Source organism: Triturus cristatus, chromosome 7 (assembly GCF_964204655.1).
Source record: "Triturus cristatus chromosome 7, aTriCri1.1, whole genome shotgun sequence".
NCBI lineage: Eukaryota > Metazoa > Chordata > Amphibia > Caudata > Salamandridae > Triturus > Triturus cristatus.
The window spans coordinates 1,702,884,289-1,702,905,389 of NC_140590.1; the positions used below are offsets into that span (position 1 = coordinate 1,702,884,289).

The 21,101-nt window shown below is 42.5% G+C and overlaps 1 protein-coding gene across 1 annotated transcript in view; it reads left to right on the forward strand.

Annotated features, from left to right (window-relative positions):
- LOC146812814 (alpha-2-macroglobulin-like protein 1) overlaps positions 1 to 21,101 on the forward strand; it is an 848,867-nt gene that overhangs the window by 666,150 nt on the left and 161,616 nt on the right. The window contains exon 27 of the mRNA XM_085615205.1: positions 5,347 to 5,421. Within this exon, the coding sequence (XP_085471331.1) occupies positions 5,347 to 5,421 (75 nt within the window). The remainder of the gene's footprint in view (positions 1 to 5,346; positions 5,422 to 21,101) is intronic.

Sequence of the window (21,101 nt, forward strand, 5' to 3'; positions counted from 1 at the left end):
GCAACTGCTTTTTTGCCTATCAGAGCAGTGTGTGGAGATCTTGAGTAGCAATTGGACTTCCGTGCAGCCTCCTCAGAAAGGTTCCTGCTGCGAAGACAAAGTAATCAGCCTGACACAATTTCCAAGAGATCGTCCCGGCAGCAATAGAGCACATTGCCTGTGGTACAGCGCCACCTACTTAACCTCTTCATGTGTACTATTTTCTTACATGTTTAAAGATAACAAAATACCAGAATATTCTTTTTTGTTGCTTTTCAAACTATACTAACCTACTTTCCATTGCAGGTTGCGGACAGTAATTGTACTTCATTCAAATACGTTTATATTCTTAAGTTTAAGGGTATTGAAGCCATTAGAAGTTATATAAAGTAGAACTTACATTGAAAAAAAAAAAGATTTGCACTCACTATGCAGAATACGCCCCACCCTTCATGCTGTCTTCCGGTGAACCACCATTAAAATGGAACAAGTGGAAGAAAGTGTTCCAAATCTATACAGTAGTATGTGGTCCAAATTTAGGGTTAGAAAGGAAGGTAGCTTTGCTACAGCACTATCTAGGAGCAGAGGGACAAGAGATATTGAAAAACGTACCTGACCTGGTTGTTAACGAGGCAAGAGGTCTCAATGAATATGAAATTAGTGTGAAAAATTTGGACACATATTTTTTACCCAAAATCAGCACCATAATGGAACGTTATCACTTTGGGAAGAGGGTCAGAAAGAAGGGCAGACCGTGGAGGAATGTGCATTAGATCTTAGAAAGTTGGCTGCTACATACAAGTTTGGGGCAACATGTGAAGAGCGCATTAGAGATGCATTTTTACTCACATGCAAAATTGAGTAAATAAGAGAAGAATTGTGGTTAAAAGATGATCCACCACTAGGGGAATTTTAATAGTAGCCTAACAAGTTGAGCATATGATACATTGTGTGAAAGAAATAAAGAAGATAGTGAGGAAAAGACGAAAGTGAGTGAAATCCCAGAAAATGTGAATGAGGTCCTTGCTACAGGTATGGAAAGGTAGTGCACATGGCCAACAACAAGGATTTTCCAGCATTACAAGTAATGTGCACTAAGTGTTTGAAAAAAGGCCATTTTAGGATTTGCTGCAGAAGTGATCAACATAGTAGAAAATATCCCAAAGATGGTGTAACACAAGTGTGTGATGAGATCATTCTACAGATTAAGGGAGGGGTTCCAAGTAAACCTAAATATATGATAAACATTGAGGGCTACCTGTTGAAGCTATGTTTGATTCGTGTTCAAAGTTGACAATAATTGCTGAGAGTATGTTTGTGAAAATGTTTACAAGACAGAAAAAGATGTATAAAATAGACATTAAACCAGGAGGGTATGGTGGGCATCCCATACAGATGTTGGGGTACTTTTGGGGAATCATAGTTTATAAGGGCAGATGCACAGTCACCAAACTGTTCGTTTCACATAAAGGGGATAATATCCTGGGATGGCCGGCACAAAAGGAGTATGGGATATACCTTGACCCAAACAAAGATCCCCAAATACTTATCCAGAGTAGAGACAAAACACTTCTGAGTGTAGAAAATGAATTCCCTGAGGTTTTTACAGAGCAGCTAGGATGATTAAGACAATATGTTCATGAGATTAGGCTGAGGGAAACCGCTCGACCTGTATCAGCCAAGGTGAGGAGTTTACCCTTATCCATGCAGGAAGGAGTTCGAAAAGAATTGGAGAGACTGTGAAGCCTATGCATAAAACTTAGAGCATTGAACAAGAAGGTGGTGGTAGATAAGTTTCCATTACCCAAAATCACAGTGATGATGACCAAGGTAGCAGGAACAAAGGTATTTTCAACGTTGGACCTAACACTGGCATACTACCAGGTCAGACTGCATACTGAGTCCCAACAACTTACAGTGTTTGTAACTCCCATGGGGGTCTAGAAGTTCAAACTAATGCCATTTGGACTTGTGTTGGTGGCCGCTGTGTTCCAAAGAATAATAAGCAGCATGCTCCAAGGGATCACAGGGGTATTCTGCTACCAGCACAATGTGTTAATATTTAGGGACAACAAGAAACAACATGACAACGGAATTAAACAAGTATTGAGCGAGTTCAGTAAACAGGGCCTTACCGTAAGAAGTGAGAAATGCAAAATTGGTTGCCAGGCAATAGACTGCTTGGGACACAAGATAACAGCGGGAGGTATAGTGCCCAAGGCTGAACTTAGTTACTTCATTGTGAAGCTAGCAACCCCTAAGACTGAAGAAGAAGTTAAGTCCGTTCTAGGAATGCCGGAATTATACAGCAAGTTTGTTCACAATTGGACACACCACATCTGTGCCTTATTAAAAAATGGGGTATAATTTGATTGGTGTGAAAAGTCTCTAGGAGAATTTGAGGACACCAAGGCCGCGTTTGCTTCAGCTTCCAATCTTAATGCGTTTGTATCAGGCAGACAATCTATAACAACAACAGATGCCAGTTCAAAGGGCCTTGGGGCAGTAATGGTACAAATAGGTCAGAAAGGTGAGGAAACCATTGCTTTTACATCTTGATCACTGAAGCAAGCTGAAGATAACTATTCAGTGATCAAGAAGGAGGCAATTGCTGTATACTGGGCAGTCAATACATTCAGAAATCTCCTTTGGGGGACAAGATTCTCCGTGAGGACTGACCACAAGCCTCCCGCAGAAATATTTACTAATAAAGGGTTAGATTCCATCTCAAGTAGAATCAGGAGGTGGGACTTCGCAAGGTCCCTCTTGCCACAGATTGGGGGGCTATGGTGTTGGAATTGCAGAAATCAGCTACACCCGCAGCAGATACGCAAGAGGAGAGAGGGTGCTTCGACGCCAAGATGGCTCTCCACACCCGCTAATGCGTCGTCATAATGGGGACTGGCTTACACAATCCTTGCACGCCACGTAGAAACACGGTATCTTCATGAGCTCCACAAGCAGTTATTTAGCCGTAGCTAAATTTTGGACCTTGGGTCACTGGCAATTACCCCTTTCCCCAATTCAGGTTATTTTGTCCTCATTATGTTGCATTCTCCACCCATCGTTCATTACTACTCATCATCACGTGTAGTATGGCATCACAATACACAGTGCTGTGGTCATACATTCAATCACACTTCTCCTCAAGGGTTCTGGCATTGTGGACAATCCAACTACACCACCTCTGACACAGTGCACCCACGCTACTGCGGCCAATACCATGCCTTTGTTTTGCTGCAGTATTCTTACCGGGCAATTGTGGCCATTTGACTATTGTTGTGCTGTACTGTTAAAAGTATAAAGAGCAATAAAGAAATTTAAACAAAAAAAAGTAGAATCAGGAGGTGGGTGATTAGCCTTTAAAAAAATACGTTTGGGGTGGAATATGTCCCAGGAGTGAGAAACCGTGTGGCAGATTGCCTCTCTCACCTAGTTGAGAACCAGGAAGAAGAGGAAGTGAATGTTACTTCACAGGAAGAAGAAGATCTTGACTCTCAACTGGAAGGAGTATGTGTAGTCACTCAAGAGGCAGTAGAGAAGACACAGTGGAAGGAAGAATTGGCTTTAGACATATGTTACAGAGAGTATGCAGTAACACAAAAGAGGGGTGGACAGGTCAGGAAAGACATAATAAGCAACTCAAACCATATTGGATGGTAAGAGAGGATCTGTTCATAGTGGATGGGTGTCTCTTCAGGGGCACTAAGCTAATCCCTCTTAAATTTTTGAAAGACAAACTGGTCGATCTGGCCCTTGAATGCCATTTGGGGATCACCAAGACAAAGCAGAGACTACGTTTAGACTTTTGGTGGACTAACATGGATTTAGACATAGAAAGGACTCCACAAGCCTCCCCTGCATTGTAGACTGATGGCCTCTGGATAAATATAGCCTTAGACACAATAGATCCATTCTCAGGAGGAAAACAATCACCTTACGCCCTGGTACTAGTAGACCTGTTCTCCTGTTGGCCTGAACTGAAGTTCGTCTCGGAGATAAACACCAAAAACGGTGATAAAAGTTCAAGTAGAGGTGTTCCTCAGGGACGGTTTACCCAGCTCCATACTAATGGATAACGGGGTCCAATTCTGCTCACAAGAAATGAAATAATTCCTACATCGCAATGGGATATGATGCAAGATGAGTGCCCTCTATTACCCTGAAGCCAATGGGATTATAGAGAGGTTAAACAGAACCATCAAGGAGGGCATTCAACTAGCCAAAGCCAGTGGGCTCAGTTGGAGGGAATAGATCATCGAACGGTTAAAAGCCTATAGACTGACACCACACCAAATGACCAATGAAACACCTTTTGAGCTGATGAAAGTGAGGAAGCCCAAATCCAGATTGGTACCAGGGTGGCTGGAGTGGCATAAGGGGTGGATAGACTTTAGCAGAAATACTAAACAGAGAGAAAGAAAACATAAGTTACAAGCTGAAAGTAAAGCATGATAGGAAAGAATACATCAAGCTAAGTAGGTGATCTGGTCAAGGTCAAAGCCTCCACAGGGAAGGCAAAATGTTTTTTTTTTGTTTGTTTTTTAGCAGAGTTTTATGTAGCGTGAACTTGACCCGAATCCAATCAGGTATCAGAGCACTTTACATAGCACCAGTTACGTTACATGAGGACACACATTCATTTTTTGTTAGGCACAGGGAGATTAAGTGATTTGCCCAGAATCACAGGATGTTCAGCGTCGTTACCGAGACTCGAACCCAGTTCCCAAGGTCCGAGGTCGAGTGCCCTAGCTGTTAGGCCAACTCCTCTCTCTATTCTCATTGGTTCACTGAACCAATGAGAATAGTGAAACGCCTGATAGTGAATAGTGAAACGGTTAAGAGAAAAGGGGACCCCAAAAGAGTCAGTGCATCTTCAACACCTTACAGAGAATGGGTCCAATATCTTGTTAGTGGGAGGAGAATGTGCCGCCTGAACTTTCTTAATGACTTTGTAGTTACTATTACATGAAAGTTATGGTTTACGGTCTTCCCACGAGGGCCGTCTCGCATATTGTTTTCTCACAGCCTATAAAATTCTACTTCTTTTCCCCTTTTCAGTTTTCTTATAGGAGGGGAACCTGGAGTTATAAAGAAGGGGGATGTTTGGTATCTTCCTATCTACGTGTTTTCTATCTCTTTCCTCTTCCCCCCCTTCCCTACCAGCTAATGGTTTTTCCAGAGCACCTATTGTCATATGGTTCTGATTTATTTATTTGGAATTTTGATCTTCTTCAGAGGTACTTCCTCTTAGGTTATGGTGAAAGATGGCGCATTCTGACTAGGGACACACCGGCGTTACGTGTTACCCTAGGGATTAGTTTGAAGGTGTTACCTTTTCTCTCTTTTTCCTCCTCCATGTTGCAGGGCGGAGTGAATGACGAGATCTCGCTGTCGACTTACATCACAGCGGCCCTGCTGCAGATGGGAAAGACAACCAGTGTGAGTACCAGTGGCCTAGCGGTGATGCCATGGTGGGCCCTAGTGGAAGCTACCACAATAAGGACTGCGTGTGCACACTATGTGCACCTTCAATGAAGTCCATAGCCTTAATGCACACTTCCTTCACTGTCTCTGAAATCCATGTCCCTAATGCACAAATTCTGCACTGTCCCTGTAATCCACGTTGTCACTGCATACATCCTGCACTGTCTCTGAAATCCTTGTCCCAACTGCACAACCTCTGCAGTTCATATCCTGTCTGCACCCTCCCTGAGATCCATTGCCACACTGCACACTCCCTGCACTGTCTCTGAAATTCATGTCTCCAGTGCACATTCCCTGTACCGTCCCTGAAATGCATGTCTCCATTACACACTCCTGGCACTGTCTCTGAAATCCATGTTACCACTGCACACTTCCTTCTGTGACCCTGAAATCCATGTCCCCACTGCACACTCCATGCACTGTCCCTGAAATCCATGTCTCTACTACACACATCCTGTGGTTTATATACTCTTTGCGCAGTCCCAGAAATACATTTCCACTGCACACACCTGGCACTGTCCCTTAAATCCATTATTCCGCTCACACTCCCTTCTGTGACCTTGAAATCCATGTCCCCACTTAACACTCCCTACAATGTCCCTAAAATCTTTGTCTCCACTACACACATCCTGTGGTCTATATGCTCTTTCTACTGTCCCTGAAATTCATGTTTCCACTGCACAGTCCCGGCACTGTCCCTGAAATAGTCATGTTCCCACTGCACACTTCATGCACTCTCCCTAAAATCTTTGTGTCCACTGTGCACATCCTGCACTGCCCATGAAATCCATATCACCAACACACATCCTCCTCAATTTATATCCTTTATGAACTCTCCCTGAAAATCCATGTCCCCACTGCACACTCCTGCACTGTCCCTGAAATCCATGTCTACATTACACACAGGCTGTCCCCGCTTGGACTGAACCACCTCTGTGCTCCTCATTAAAGGAGGAGTTGATTCAATAGCAGTCAGCCCACTCCTTTTACACATCGAGTTCTCCTTTCACCTCAAGAAAAAGCACTGACGTGTTTCAGCTGTATTCACAGCCTAGTTTACACAACACAGCGCCATCTTGAACAGGGTATTTAAAGTGCACATGTGCATATCAATTCATAAACATAGAAAACATACTTACAACTATATTAAAGCACTGTTTTACTTCCACCAATGTGCAAAAATTTGCAAGTAAATTCTTTATTGAACTGTTTCATGCTGCTGTAAGTCTAGTAAATATTTCCATACTTTACTTAATCCTACATAACTAAATAAACTTATTATCAGCAAGGCAATTTTTATCTTATTTGAGTGCCATCCCTATTTAGTTTGAAGGTTTTTTTCAATGTTAAGCCCATCACTTATATTAGGACAAATGTACCACCTCTCATTATTCAAATCTGTGGATTTTTGGCACAATATAATGGCAATTAATTGTTATACTTTCCAACTCTGAAACCTTTTGTAGCTTTTGCAGCTCCCTTTTTATATGGATATATTACATAAGCAAGTGTTGGAAAAGTGTCCCTACCTAATATCTGTTGCACATAATTACTGCTAGTATGTTATTATGTGTACCTAACAGTAAACTATGCCTTACTGGTAACACATATAACTATTATTGTACTTGGTGGTGCGTGTGTATAAAATAGTCATATTATCACTAACAATGGCTCCTTATACTAAGGGTAAGCTGCTAGATGTGCTACAGGTGAGTTTGTAGCTCTTCTTCTGCTTTGAAACCAAATAAAATGTTTGTGTTAAGTTAAATTTAAAACTGGATTCTAATCTCCTTAGCTGTTTTTTTGCTATCTCCTCCTCTGATGTTCTTGGCGACCGAATCAAACACATATATTGTCTCTGCTGTTTTGTATTTCCTCAAAGTGGCTCGCTATGGGTTAAGTTTTGTGTTTGTTTGTGATGGCTCTCATGAGTTGTAACACCCACTTATGTACTTGTAGGATAGTACTAAGCACTAACTCACAAGGGCATGTTAAAACATAAATGAGAAATCCACTATAGTAATGGGAAGGATCTCTAATCTTTCTCTGCCTCTTTTCAATGAGAGAGAGGACATCTTTCTTAATAGTTCCATATTTGCAGGATTTCTATTAGCTGCACTTTTCATTTACATGACATCTCTAGGCCACTTTTAATAAGCATATCCTCAATTGATTTTACTTTCATGAAAGTAATGCCCAGTTTCTTAGGGATTAGTTTGCCTAAACCTTGATCATTCTTGACCAAATGCCAGTATTTCTGAAGTATTTTCCTGATAATGCCTTCCTGCTTTTTGAAGGTAGTAATCAGCATACATTGGGACATCTTCCAAACATTATCATTTCTTTTATTATTAAAGAGCATGCTCGCCCAATTCATCCGATTTGTCCTAAGACTTGGCTGGGTAATTATTTGGGCTGGGTACCCCCTTTCCCTGAAACTCTCTGCCAAGCTGTCTTGGACTATATTAACTTGTTCTACTTCAGTGCACTTCTTCACCACCCTCAAGTTCCCCCCTTTACAACTTGCAAGAGCCATAAAGACAAGGACAACCCTTATCCTGTGGCCTGCCACTAAAGAAAGTAAATAACAATGACACAAAGTTATGAAACTATGTGATTGATTGGGTCCCCAAGAACATCAGAGGGGTACATAGGGAAAAGGATTGAGTACAAGTACTCCAGCTAAGAGCTACAGAAAGTCCAGCACCATACATGGGCAAACACTGGTACTTCCACACCCTCCCATAATAGGTAATGGATGTAGGGGCTTAAACCAAAACCCCATAAAAAATAATGTTAAATTAAATTACTCAAACTAGTTAAAAATATGAATACATTGAATTTAATTATAAAACATGATCTAAAAATAAAACATATTTATCCATTTATTTTAAAATACTTGAATTACCTATACTAATTAAAAAAGTAATGTAATATTAATTTATATTAAAATATAATTTAAATTACTTCCAATTAATTATTTAGTCACATTCAATAGGTTGTATTACGTAGTAAAAATTAAATGTATTACATTAGATGGGAACTTCAGAAAAATAATTCTAATGTAATATATTCTAAATTATTACATGTATTTCCTCCTACCGTTAAAATACATCAAAAGCTCTTTTTTGCACAGAGAAACAAAACATGCCCATCATCTCCCTGGGTTTATCCATTTATTTGCGGCACTAAATGTGGCACTGCATGCAACACGTTTCGGCCTTGCATCGTCTTTGTGGAATAGTGTGTTGGTAGTTCTCCGACCTAAATGCAATTTAAAATGAAGTGTAAAGACATAGAAGACAGACAATTAAGTAAGAATTCCAGGTATGCGCTACCGAACGTGACTTGAGACCAGAAATAATAATAATGTGTGGAGATTATAAGGGGAACCAGTCACCAAAAATGTATACTACCAAAGAATGTCCTGTGAATGGAAGGCTCAAATTATGCAGGACTATAATTATACGTATGCATGTGCTACATTTAATTAATATATGACAAAATAAACACAATGATAAACCTGGCTTCACCTACTACTTTTAGCCACATAAACAAAATACAAAAGATGTAGTTTAAGTTGTGACATAGATTACATCCAAAATAGTAATGTATATAATTACGAAACTGTTTTCAGATCATACGCCCCTATTTTTAAATGTTGAACTGGCATTAATACAAAATCAAATACTTAGATGGACATTTGAAAGGGGACTATGAAAGGACAGAGTAATGTAAAGATATATGAGCAGAAGTATTAGATTTGTTTGAGAAAGGATCAACAAATATTTGTATTGTATGGGTTACCAGCAATGCATTTATCAAAGGTGAAACAATGAGATATATATCATTGAAATCAAAACAAAAAACTCAATAAATGAAAAGCTGTTCATTACTTAGAGAATAATCATGATGTTGATGTGTGAAAATTGTGTTAAGAAGGGAAATGGGATATGTATGTTACGTACAAAAGCTAAAATATGTCTATGCCAAAACAACAGCCACATATGAAACAAAGAGGCAAGAGGCAAATGATTAGTGAATCTTTTGATGAACTTTTAGCACATAAAATGCGTGACAAAAAATATACATATAAGATATCGGTCATGTTTGACGAGCAGAATTAAGTAATCAGACCAAAGAATTCATTAAGTTGTTCCAGACAAATTATGCCCAATTACATAAAGAAGAGTCTGTTGAGGACATTATCCCATATTGTAACAATGCATATTTATAACAAAACTGACATTAGAAGGAGGGAATGCGTTTAGAATACCCATTGTCTTAAATGAAATAATTGAAGACAGAGAATATATTAGCTAATAATGGGAAAGCCACTGGAGAAGGCCTTTTACCAGCTGAATTTTATAAAACATTTAATTTATTAGCAGCAAATTTGTTAGAATTATGCAGAAGGTTAATGAATGGAGAGGTAGTTCCCATCTTATGGGAATAAAGAAATGTAATAGTATTCTTAAAAAAGGAGAATCCAAACTACAGAAAGAATCATAGCAACCCATGTAGTCTCTGCACATTCTTTGTATATCTTCTCTGTTCACTCCTTTCAACCCATATTGTCTTTGGTCTCTCCTTCCAGACCCCATTTTTTCTGCCCTCAGACTGTCATCAGTATTCTCCATGAGCAATTCTTGCTAATTGCACGATTTTGACGCATTGAAAGCAATGTTTTACTTCTTACTTCTCTCTCAGGGGATCTCCACTGAAATCATAAACCCTGAATAGCCCCGCCTACGTGCGGAGATCCCGGAGCACTTCTTTAAAATATATATTTTTAAGTGTATCTGTTCACCTTGCTTCAGGAAGGGCAGGATTAACAGTTAATTTATTTAATTGTCTTGCAACCTATAAATGAGGCTATATTGGCCAGTAGCTTTAATTTACATAAAAAAGGGTTAATATATAATTTTAAAAAACAGGAAAAATACCAAGAGTTGAATAATGAATCTCATTTACAAACCTTTTTTTAAAGGAAAATGGCGAAGAAGGAAGAAGACAATGTAGAGTTATTGGCTGCAGTTCTGCACATATGAAAAGTGACTCTGCTCTTGTAAGGGCTTACAGCCGACCAACATCCCATCATGCTTAGAAGATGGCAGTTACCTCAGTTTGTTTTAACAGAGCAAATGCAAGTATAACAAAGGAAGCAGACTATTAATCTTTTTTTCCACCGGGGAGGATGGTGAGTTGCTTGTATATATTTGTTGCAGGGATTCTACTTGGAAACAGAACTATGCCTTGGACTACAGAACATCAGTACGCAGGAACTGAGTAACCATACCTCACCAGTACCTATGAACTCCGATCCAGACTATCTCATAGTGCCTTACTTACCCTCCTAACCCTTCCAGAGAACCAAGTAATTTGTCAACCAGAACACAACACTCTCGACCCTCTCAGGGATAACGGTTGCAGGCCATCACATTTCGTTCTCCCACTTGTGCGTATCTACAATAAACAAAAAAAGAGACACCAGAAAAGCTTACAATATTTATTGAAGCTATCGGTCTCTATTTTGCAATAGCTACAGTGCAATTAAAAGGCATATGCAATTAAAAAATGTGGTTATCATAATCAGCAGACTATAAACAAGAAAATGCCCTGTCATATTGCGAGACACGTCTGCCTATGCCTTCCCTAATAATAGAAACACAGTTTTGTATTATATATCTCTGGGATTAATGGGAGACCCTCTACCTGGCATATATAAATGATTGTTCTCCATCTCAGGCCACGGAGCTCTCTCTTGTCTCGGGACCTTGGCTCTGTGTGAAGGTGTCCTCTTTGTTTTCAAAAGGACAAATTCTGGTTTATATGATGGGAGTTGAATATTCAAAACAGCAGATGGATTAGTCTATTATTTCGGTGTTAGTGTCCGAACACAGAGAAAACAGAGCACTGTATTTTTTACATTGCACAAAATGTTCCATCTGTATCCCAGCAAAACAACAAAATAGCAAAAACATGTGCAGCCTACTTGTCGAATAAATGTGTAGCACCAAAACAAGCGTGCTTCTGGAAAGCAAAATCAGCCTACAACGTAGAGTTGGGCTAACATAAGGAGGAAACACAGTGGGCCTATAGCAAATATTCAACATATCATAAAGAAGTGCTCCAGGATCACCGCATGTGAGCGGGAAAATTCAGAGCTTATAATTTCAATGGAGATTCTCCTGAGAGAGACCTAGGCTTACAGGTAAGAAACCATTGCTTCTTTTTGCCACTACCTGCAAGATATGTCCTGACTGCACTTTCCCAGCTACTTGTAAATTTCTTGAGATTTTATCCTTCAAGCCCACATTGTGCAAACAGTACCTGAAAACAAAATGAAGTGTATTTTGATACTAAAATGACAAAAATCCAATCAGTAGGATCAGAGTTATTAATTTTTTATGTTTTTAGTGAAAACAAATGCCTAATAAATCAAAGCGACATGTTACTTTAACACTATCACCCTTCTGCGGAACAGGTTAATTACCACACATTAAGAATGGGATGAATGGCACCAATACGCTATGCCACCTACCATTTCAGTGGCAACAAGTGTCTGGAGCACGCTTGGCTCCACTTCAGCAAAATACAACTACCTAACCCTCTTGCACCAGTTCTAGTATGTCACATGCACTATCATTATGCTCCTGTTACACCCCTTTCACCTTGTGTTCCCTTAATAACATAATTTTTGGGGGTAAGGAAAAGTTGATTCACTGGAACTTCGGAATGCTATCACTTTTGTGGGTAGATTACCACACTCAAGGTTCGTATGTTAATAAAATTCCCTACCCTGATGGCCGACACAGTTGAAGGTTTAGTTACTTGGCGCATGCACGTATTAGCACACATTACAACAAATACCACGTCCCCAGAAGAACTCCTCATGGGGACCAGAGCAAGGGTAGAATTAGAGCTAGTTGTTGCGCCTCCGAGTTGTGAGTGTACCTTCCTCTTTCCTGAAATCATCGCCGGCTTGCAAGCAACTATGCCGGTAAGATATACGCTGTGCCGTGTTTACTGATCATACGCACGGCGTATTTATTCTGTTGCAGGTCAGAGCAACGAAGTGCTCTGTCACACGCCCCCATCAGCTCAGGCCTATTTCTGTATTGGTGAGTCTATTATTCGATCCTGTGCGCTGGCTCAGGTCATGATTACGTGCGCTTAGACTTAGTACCATGCCCCCACTTGGGATGCTCATATAGGAATAACCTAGGGAACTGTTTATTGCACATGGTTAAATGCCTATACCTGGTCACACAGAGATAATATCTCAACTCTGGGCGATTTACAACAAACTCTACATATTGTTTGTCAGTTATGTCGGTCGGTTGATTGTTTACACGATCCCCACCACTACCTCAACGCAATGCCACCTACAATGGGTAGCACCTACGAAAGGGATAGTCCACCGACTTCTGAGTGGCCCTCTCGTTTATGATAACACCAGATGTCTTAAGCACCCTTATGGTCGTATTCCCTGCTGGCATGACTTTCCTAACTACGTGGACTCACCATTCCTCATTATGACAATCTGTCAATCACTAATATAAGCATGATATGTGTGTTTCACGCACCACAGACACCATAATAATCAGGTGCTCCTGGTCTAGCTCACCCTCGACAAAAGATAAGCCTGGACACTCAGGATGTAATTACATAACCTTGTTGTTAAATAATCTCCTAATCCAGGTCTACTGTTGTCCTTGTTTTTATTTCCTATCCTCATCCCTTCCCCCCCTTTTTTCAGGTCTCAGTTCGCCAGGCCAACTAGGACCTGGATCTTCACTTCAAGGCTGGTTACCATCACATCACATGAATTTTGAACCAGCATTGCTGTAGTGCTAGAGTTGAATAATTTTCCTAAATATGGCCCTGATGAAGCGCCACTAGACCCGCTAGGGGCTACCACTGGCACGAAACATGTCGACCATATATATCACACGGGCCCTGTAGGATCATCCCATCCATTCAGGGTCATTATCTTTTAATTAGGCTAGTGCCCCCTAGGAATAAAATATTAGAAAGGGTTGTCCTAGACCTATTTTAAAATCACTCATACACTCACCACACTACCTAGCCCACACACGTGCACACACCATACGGCTTCATCAAAAAAGGATCTCTGAAAAAAAAAACCTTTGCGTGTGCCCATCGGGTATTGCAGCTCCGGCGCGACAAGGAGCAGGCCCAATATTGAAGCATGACATCCTTCGAGGTGAGTGAGGGCTCTTTTCAGAAAGACCTGAATTTTCCCTCACTTCAAGGAACTGCATACCTCCTTATTTACATGTATCATTTAGGAGCCTGTATGCAGTACCTGGTTCCTTTTGTTTGAAAAGAAGAATAAAAAATCAAAGCGCCAACAGTGGACATATAGTGCAGCAAGACTGAGTCAAAGTCGAAATTTAAGGCCGACCATACTGGAGTGTGTTTCGGATACAAGAAATGGATTGGTCCTGGTCAGTGCTTACCTTCGGATGTAAGACAATTCTTGAAGAAAATGTTCTGAGAAGGTAAAGTTCAGCGTGGCAAAGTTGCTAGTGTTGTCCAAGGAGGGAGCTTTGTCGTGGATGGCCTGTGTTGAAGCCATGGTGAAGATTTCTATGTTTCTATTTGACTTACTCGCCGAAATGGAAGTCAAAAATCTCCAGCGGGACTGGGCAAAGGCCTGTAGCCGAAGACAGTTTCAGGCGGTTGGATTCCTCTTTGGCGAAGGACTGATGAAACAGATTTGCTGTGGAGAAGAACGTAGCGGGAGAAGCTGCAAAGTCAATCACACCGGTGATGCACATTGGGCATATAGGCGAGCAGAGTATTTCAGGTCTCCTCCTGGTTCTCAGAACACCTCTGAGCCAAAATTTGTCAAAAGTTCTCAGTTTTGGAAATTGGCCATCTGGGCACATATGGTACCACACACTATGGTCCAGGACTAGTGGGACACCTCTTGGGGGTTCAGGACTTATTCATGCTGGGTCCATGTGTGGGTTCAGGATGGTGGGAGCCTTCCTATGTTCCTGTGGCTCTGAACAGGAGGCCAGCAAACTGGCACTGGGAGTAATTTCTGGCAGTCCTGGGTGCAAATGAACTTGCAGGGCTCAGCAGCAGTGCTGGTCTCTGAGGGTTCAAGGCAGGCTCCAGGCAGAAAAAAGTCCTTCAAGGTACAGCAGTAGTCTGGCAGCATGCACAGCATGTTACAGCAGCAGGAAGTCCTCTGAGAGTTCTTCCGCAGGTCCCTTAGTGAACTGAAGAGTGGATTGGAACGTCTTATTTTATACCCTAGTGCCCTTTTTCTGGAAGGTGGGAGAATCTTATAGAAAGTTTTCATAAGTGCATGTAATTTCCCTACTCTCTTGTCCTGGCCCCAACCTGGCTGTAGTGACAATACAGGGTATTTAGGCCCTTTATGTGATGGCAGAGCACAGGCAATTCAGGTGTAAATGTGGCTGTGCTCAGCTCAACCCCCATCCTGCCAGCAGATGGCTCATTGAGGCACACCTAATGCTTCTAGTGTGTGACAGTCTGAGAGGGAATCACAAAGTATTACTGTCAATTACACCCAATTATGTTACCTAAGACAGACTGCAGGCACAAAGGGCTGAGTGAAGGTAAATACCAACTTTATAAAAGTGGCATTTTCAAAATTGTAATGAAAAGTCTGACTTTACCATTTAAGAGGGTCTATCATAACAATTTCATAAGTGCCAAACATGATATATCTTCCTGCTCCCAATTATGAATTACAGCGTATTAAATGTATTAAGGAATCCCTAAAGTTATCCCATAAGAGTGTTAGGTCTCACAGTAGTGAAAAACAAATTTAGGCGTTTTCCCTACCAGTACATGTAAAATTTAAAAGTACATGCCCAACCTTTAAATTACACAGCACCCTGCCAAGTGGGCTACCAGGGCCTACCTTATGACTAAGGAAGATCAACTTAAAAATGCATTTGAGAAACTCAAAGACCTGGAAAATTGTCCAAGGCAAGAAAATCTCCACATCCGAGGCCTCAGCAGGGAGATTCTGGACACTAATCTGGAACCCTTTGGGGTGGGAATGCTTTCCTTGCTATTAGGGGATAACCAACCTGAGATAACAGCAGACAGGATACATTGTGTAGGCCCCAGGAAATCATCCGAACAGCAATGCCCCAGAGACATGCTGATCAAGTTCCACTATTTAGTAGAGAAATGGAAGGCCCTCCAGAAAGCTAGAAAAGCAGGCGACGTGAGCTTTCAAAATTACTTTTGTACAATATTCTAAGATGTATCAGAACTAACTCTGCACCGACCTGTGGCCTTTCAGCCTATTACCCCGAACTAAGAGAGGACGGGATTTGTTATAGATGGACTTATCCCTTTGGCCTCTTATTTGAGCTAGGAGCAAATGCCATACTGTATCAGACCCAAAGAGTGCGCCCACCCTGCTGGGCATCACACTCATTACCTCATCTGAAGCACCGCGCATTGGGGACACAGTACTAGGACCCTCATGTGACTCAAGGGAAGAGTGTTGTCGAGCACAACCATGATAGGGGATATTCCATCCAAAGAACAGACACAATGCATGGCACACATGACTTTGAGGATTGAGGTGGGGGCCACAGGAGACCCGACGTCACCCAAGGAAGGGCAGTTGGACACCGCCACAACATGCTGTAGAGGATCAAGAATGTCTCCAGGGTCGTTGATGCAAGGCTGAGTTGGAAATGTAGTAAGAAATTGTGCTACACCTTGGGGCCCGTCAGCAGATCTTCATAGTAGCAGGCCTCACAAAGACCCAGCCTAAGCATTTGCCACAGACACGAGTAAAAGCTGGACTCCTTTGACAGTGATGGCCTTATTTATCTAATACATTGCATGCAAGGAATACTGAGGTGCACCCAGGGAACCCGAGATGACCCCTAGTAGGAATCCCCCCTGAGCAAAGTAATAATCAATGGATGGGAGTCTTGGGGGGGTGATGGACCCCTCTAGGCTGGACAGAAATGGAACATTCATCATCCAGGTTACGGCTGCACTCGCAGGATGGATGCTGATGTAACATAAACACATTTATCATTTGCGCCTGGTGGAATGACTCTATTGGAGTGTATTAGTCCGCCTCCGGGTTGGGCCGGTCCGGCTGTGGAGGCCTCTTGCCCACATACTTAGAGATACAGGGGATGAACGTAACCCTCTCCTACCACGCTATTCAAACAATTCAACACTACACCAGGCCTCATGCAACGCATGATGCTTTGTTATTAGTTAATTATTGTTTCTTGATTTGTTGTGGAATGTTTAGGGAGAATAGGGGGCTTAAAAGGGTGGGGAAGGACCATTGCATACACCTTGCCCATTCTTTCTTTAGTTTCTTTACCTGACCTGTATTTGCATACCACCTACTCAGACACATCCATGATCCAACTCGTCTCACTAAATACAAGGGGACTCAACTTGCTGAATAAACATGGGCGTTCTGGCCCTCCAAGAATCCAACCCAGACATAATCTGCTGACAAGAGACCCATCTCCTCCACATGGATTAGGGGGAAGTGAAGCATACAACATACTCAACAAGCTACCACTCCTCAGCCAATACCAAGCAGAGAGGGATGGCAATATATTTTATGTGTAATCTCCCAGTTTCAGTCATGCATGCCTACATGGAGGAAAGGTATCTCAATCTTGTGGAGACACTCTACGGGACACCTCTCACTGGAGCTACTTTATATGCCCCAAATGCGGCTCTGGACATGGTCATGATAGACTTCCTAGGGCAGTTAGCAGAGCTGGCCAGGGGGGACATCATGCTGGCCGGAAATCTGAATATGGTTTAGAACCTATACATAGTCGTGGGGGAGGTGGAATGATAAACATGCTGGAGCCTCCTCCAAAAGGCTGAGAAAATCCAATGAGGATTAACTCCGACACGAAACCTGGGGAGACTTCAATCCTATGACCAAGGCCTACACTTTCTACTCTTAAGTACAACGCATCCACTCCAGAATTGATTATATCTTACTTAACAACTCTCTTGTGGGACATATCCGAACGTGGAGATTGGCTCCATATCGGTCTCTGATTACTTTCTAATCAGGATCCAGCTAGAAATGTGGAATGCAAGACATCTGGGCACATGGAGCTTACACCCCTCCATACTTAGGGACCCAGTCACTAAAAGCAAGATAGGACAACAAATAGAGGAATATTTTGAAAATAACGAAGGTGGAGAGGTGCCGATCCCAGGTATATGGGATGCATTTAAACAATGGTTCGGGGTCACTTTATAGCGGTTGCCAACAAATGAACGTGTCTACATAAATTTGAAGTACGGAAACTTGAAGATGAGATCTGGGAGATTGAGCAGGAGTGGCAGCAGCAGTCCTCCCATTGCATAATGCAAACACTGACGACAGTGAAGGGTCAATTGGGAAGCACTACGCTAACCAAGCGGAGCTCCCCATGGTCCACCTTAAAAAATGAGCCTATATAGCAGGAGATAAAGTGGGCACCCCTCGGCCTGACTCTTGCAAGGCAAGCAGGAAAAAGAGTACATGAAAGAAATAACAACCTTTTCTGTAGCCCAGGTATTATATGATGAAGGGAAAGTCTACGAATTCTGCACATTCTACCAAAAACTCTATAAGGGAGCTTCCCAACCTCCAAGAGAAAGGGATGCTTTATTGGAGCCAGTTCAACTGACAAAGCTCATGAATGACCAAAGGGATTCGCTGTAGGGCTCTAGCTTCCTAGAGGAGGTGCGCTTAGCTATCAAGGCCCTAAAAGCTAACAAGACTCCGAGCACCATATGACCTTACAGCCACATTTTATAAAACACACTCTTCCCAATTAATCCCAAAACTTATGAACCTGTGCATCCGCGGGGACCATCACACAGGCAATGGGAGAGGCGGCGGTGATGGTTATCCCAAACCAAATAAGAATGTTAAGCAGTGCACCTTCTATCAACCTATAGTCCTACTGACCATTGACACTAAGCTATACACAAAAATCCTTGCGACCCACCTCAGCACGCTGCTAACCATCCTGGTAGACCCAGACAAGAGAGGCTTTTTTCATGAGTGCCTATCACATGATAACATCAGAGCAGCCATGCCAATCTTGTTGTCCCTTGACTCCGAGAATGGCTTTAATCGGGTGGACTGGAACTTCCTGCGGCTCCCACTTCAGAAAATGGGTTTGCGCCCTAGATTCCTACAGATGATTTTCTCCAATTATGTCAACGCTGTCGCTAGAGTCACTCTCAACAGTTATCTCTCAAGACCATTTAGGCTTACCAGGGGCACCCGACAGGGATGTCCTCTTTTCACCGCTCCTGTTTGACCTATTTATCGAATCCCTGTCCTGTATAATCAGGCTGACCAGCGCAGTCAGGGGTATAAAATTCGGCCAGAGGGACTAAGCACCAACTACTTAGATTCTCACAGTAGTAAACCTCCTAGTAGCCTTTGATAGTGTATCTGGATACATGACTGACTACTATAAATCAGAGATTCTCAACTTGACTCTTGCAGCAAACAAGGCAGTGGTGCTGCCATCTCACTTCCAGTTTTGGTGGGCTAAAACTTTTATCCATTATCTGGTAATCTGCCTTATGTGGTCTGTGAAGGATCTCTTCACTTCCAACTACCCCACACCCATACTCACTTCTACAACCGAAGAACTCTATAACTAGGGTACACTGATGCTCTCATGGTTTGGTTGCATTAATGTGATCAAAAGAGGTGTGGCGCAGCAGCCAGGGTGACTGACTCTGGAATCAGGGGGCTCACGGTTCGATCGCTGGAAGAAGATCAGCCCAGCACCATGTGACTCTGGGCAAAAGCTTGCCTAATCTTCCCGATGGCCCCCAGCGCCTTGACACCTTCGGGTAATTGTTCCCGCTTTACAAATACTGAAAATACTGGACAAAATGATCCCATCTAACTGAAACATGTCCTACAAAAATGTATGACACTCATATGGAAAGGTAAGGCTACTAGACTCCAGCAGACATTGGTGAGCCAACTGAGGGCAATGGGCCTGTGGTGGCTCCTAGCATCCCGCATTACTGTGCAGCCCCATAACTGAGACGTTTGGCGGACAGGTCCAAAATACTATGTAAGACATTTGGCTGCAGATGGAGCATTCTGTAGTCCGCCCGCCCCAGTGAGACATGGTATTGCTGGAGAAGTGCTACAGGCCACCCAATGCATATATTTGCACACTGGTATCCACAACTCTAAAGACTCCAAAGACATGAGCAAAATATTTGGGTGTGAGAGGACCTGTGTCTTATCTGTCCCTATATACACTACAATCCAGTGGTTTTACCCACCCTAGATAGCCACGCCTTCCTTAACTGGATGGAGGGAGGATGCAGAATGATTGCAGATATGTACAAGGCCCAGACTCCGAAGTCCTTTCAGCAGTGGAGATACACTTATGGGCTTCCGGAAACTGAAAGATTACAATATGCCCAGATTCGACACTGGGCGACCCAGAGAAAAAAACCCTACTCAAACTACAGTTCTCTAAATTGACATACACACAGGGTACAATTTCAACGTTGTACAAACGACTCCTAAATCATGACACCACACCCTCTGGCATCACTACAGAGAATGGGAATGTACTCTAGGTATACAGGTGACCCCAAAAAGATGGGAAAGACTGCACAAGGACATACACTTCTCACCCCCCTCATCCTTGGGGTGAGAGATACACTACAAAGTATGGTTCGGATGCCATTAATCCCCTCCGTAAGATATCAAGGGGCGCATGTGCTTATAGTGAATTCGTGCAGCAAGATTAACCATAACCCATCACTGGAAGAAACCACACTGCCCACCAGATATACAGTAGCAACAGAAACGGTGGGCCATATAAGCAATGGTGCGACTAACCAGCAAAATACAGGGGTCACATTTGGCTTTCAAAGCAAAATGGTGATGGCTTTCAAAGCAAAAGGGTACAACACTTAATTGGGGGAACACCCAGCCTAGTTCTTACCACACAATGGAAAGTACCCGATCTCTTTCACTGACAGGTGCAGGGAGCACCCCCCCACCCTTTCCTTTGATGAGTTCCTGGATGGGACCAGATAGGATTCCTAGGAACCGATTTATCACACTTACATGTTTAGTGATGGGTGCATGGGGTACCTTTAAGTTCTGCAGTTGGGGGGAGCAGAAGCGGGAGGGGGGAGGTGGGTATTTACTACCATGAATAATGGGAGTGATCTGGACTAAGGGTGTTATCTATGTGGTACGTCATATAGGGGCATATGCATCAACCTAATTACCGGTCACAAACGGGCCGATTCACAGAATCGGCCACTTTGAGACTGGGAATTAGCCTTTTGGGATGCATCAAGCCCAAAGCCATTCGCAAAATAGGTAATTGCAAAATTCGCGATGACCTATTTTTGCGAATGGAGTTAGGGAATCACAAGTTGCGACTCCCTAAATGCAATGCAAGAAGCATTCTCAGAGGAACTTCAAGTTGATGGTAATTTGCAATTCCTTTGAAAAATTGAATTTTTCTAAGTGCCATGTGGCACACACACAGGCCCTTGGGGCATGTGTGTGCGCCACATGTGCCAACATGCCAATTTTGTGGGTGCATCAGTATGTCCTT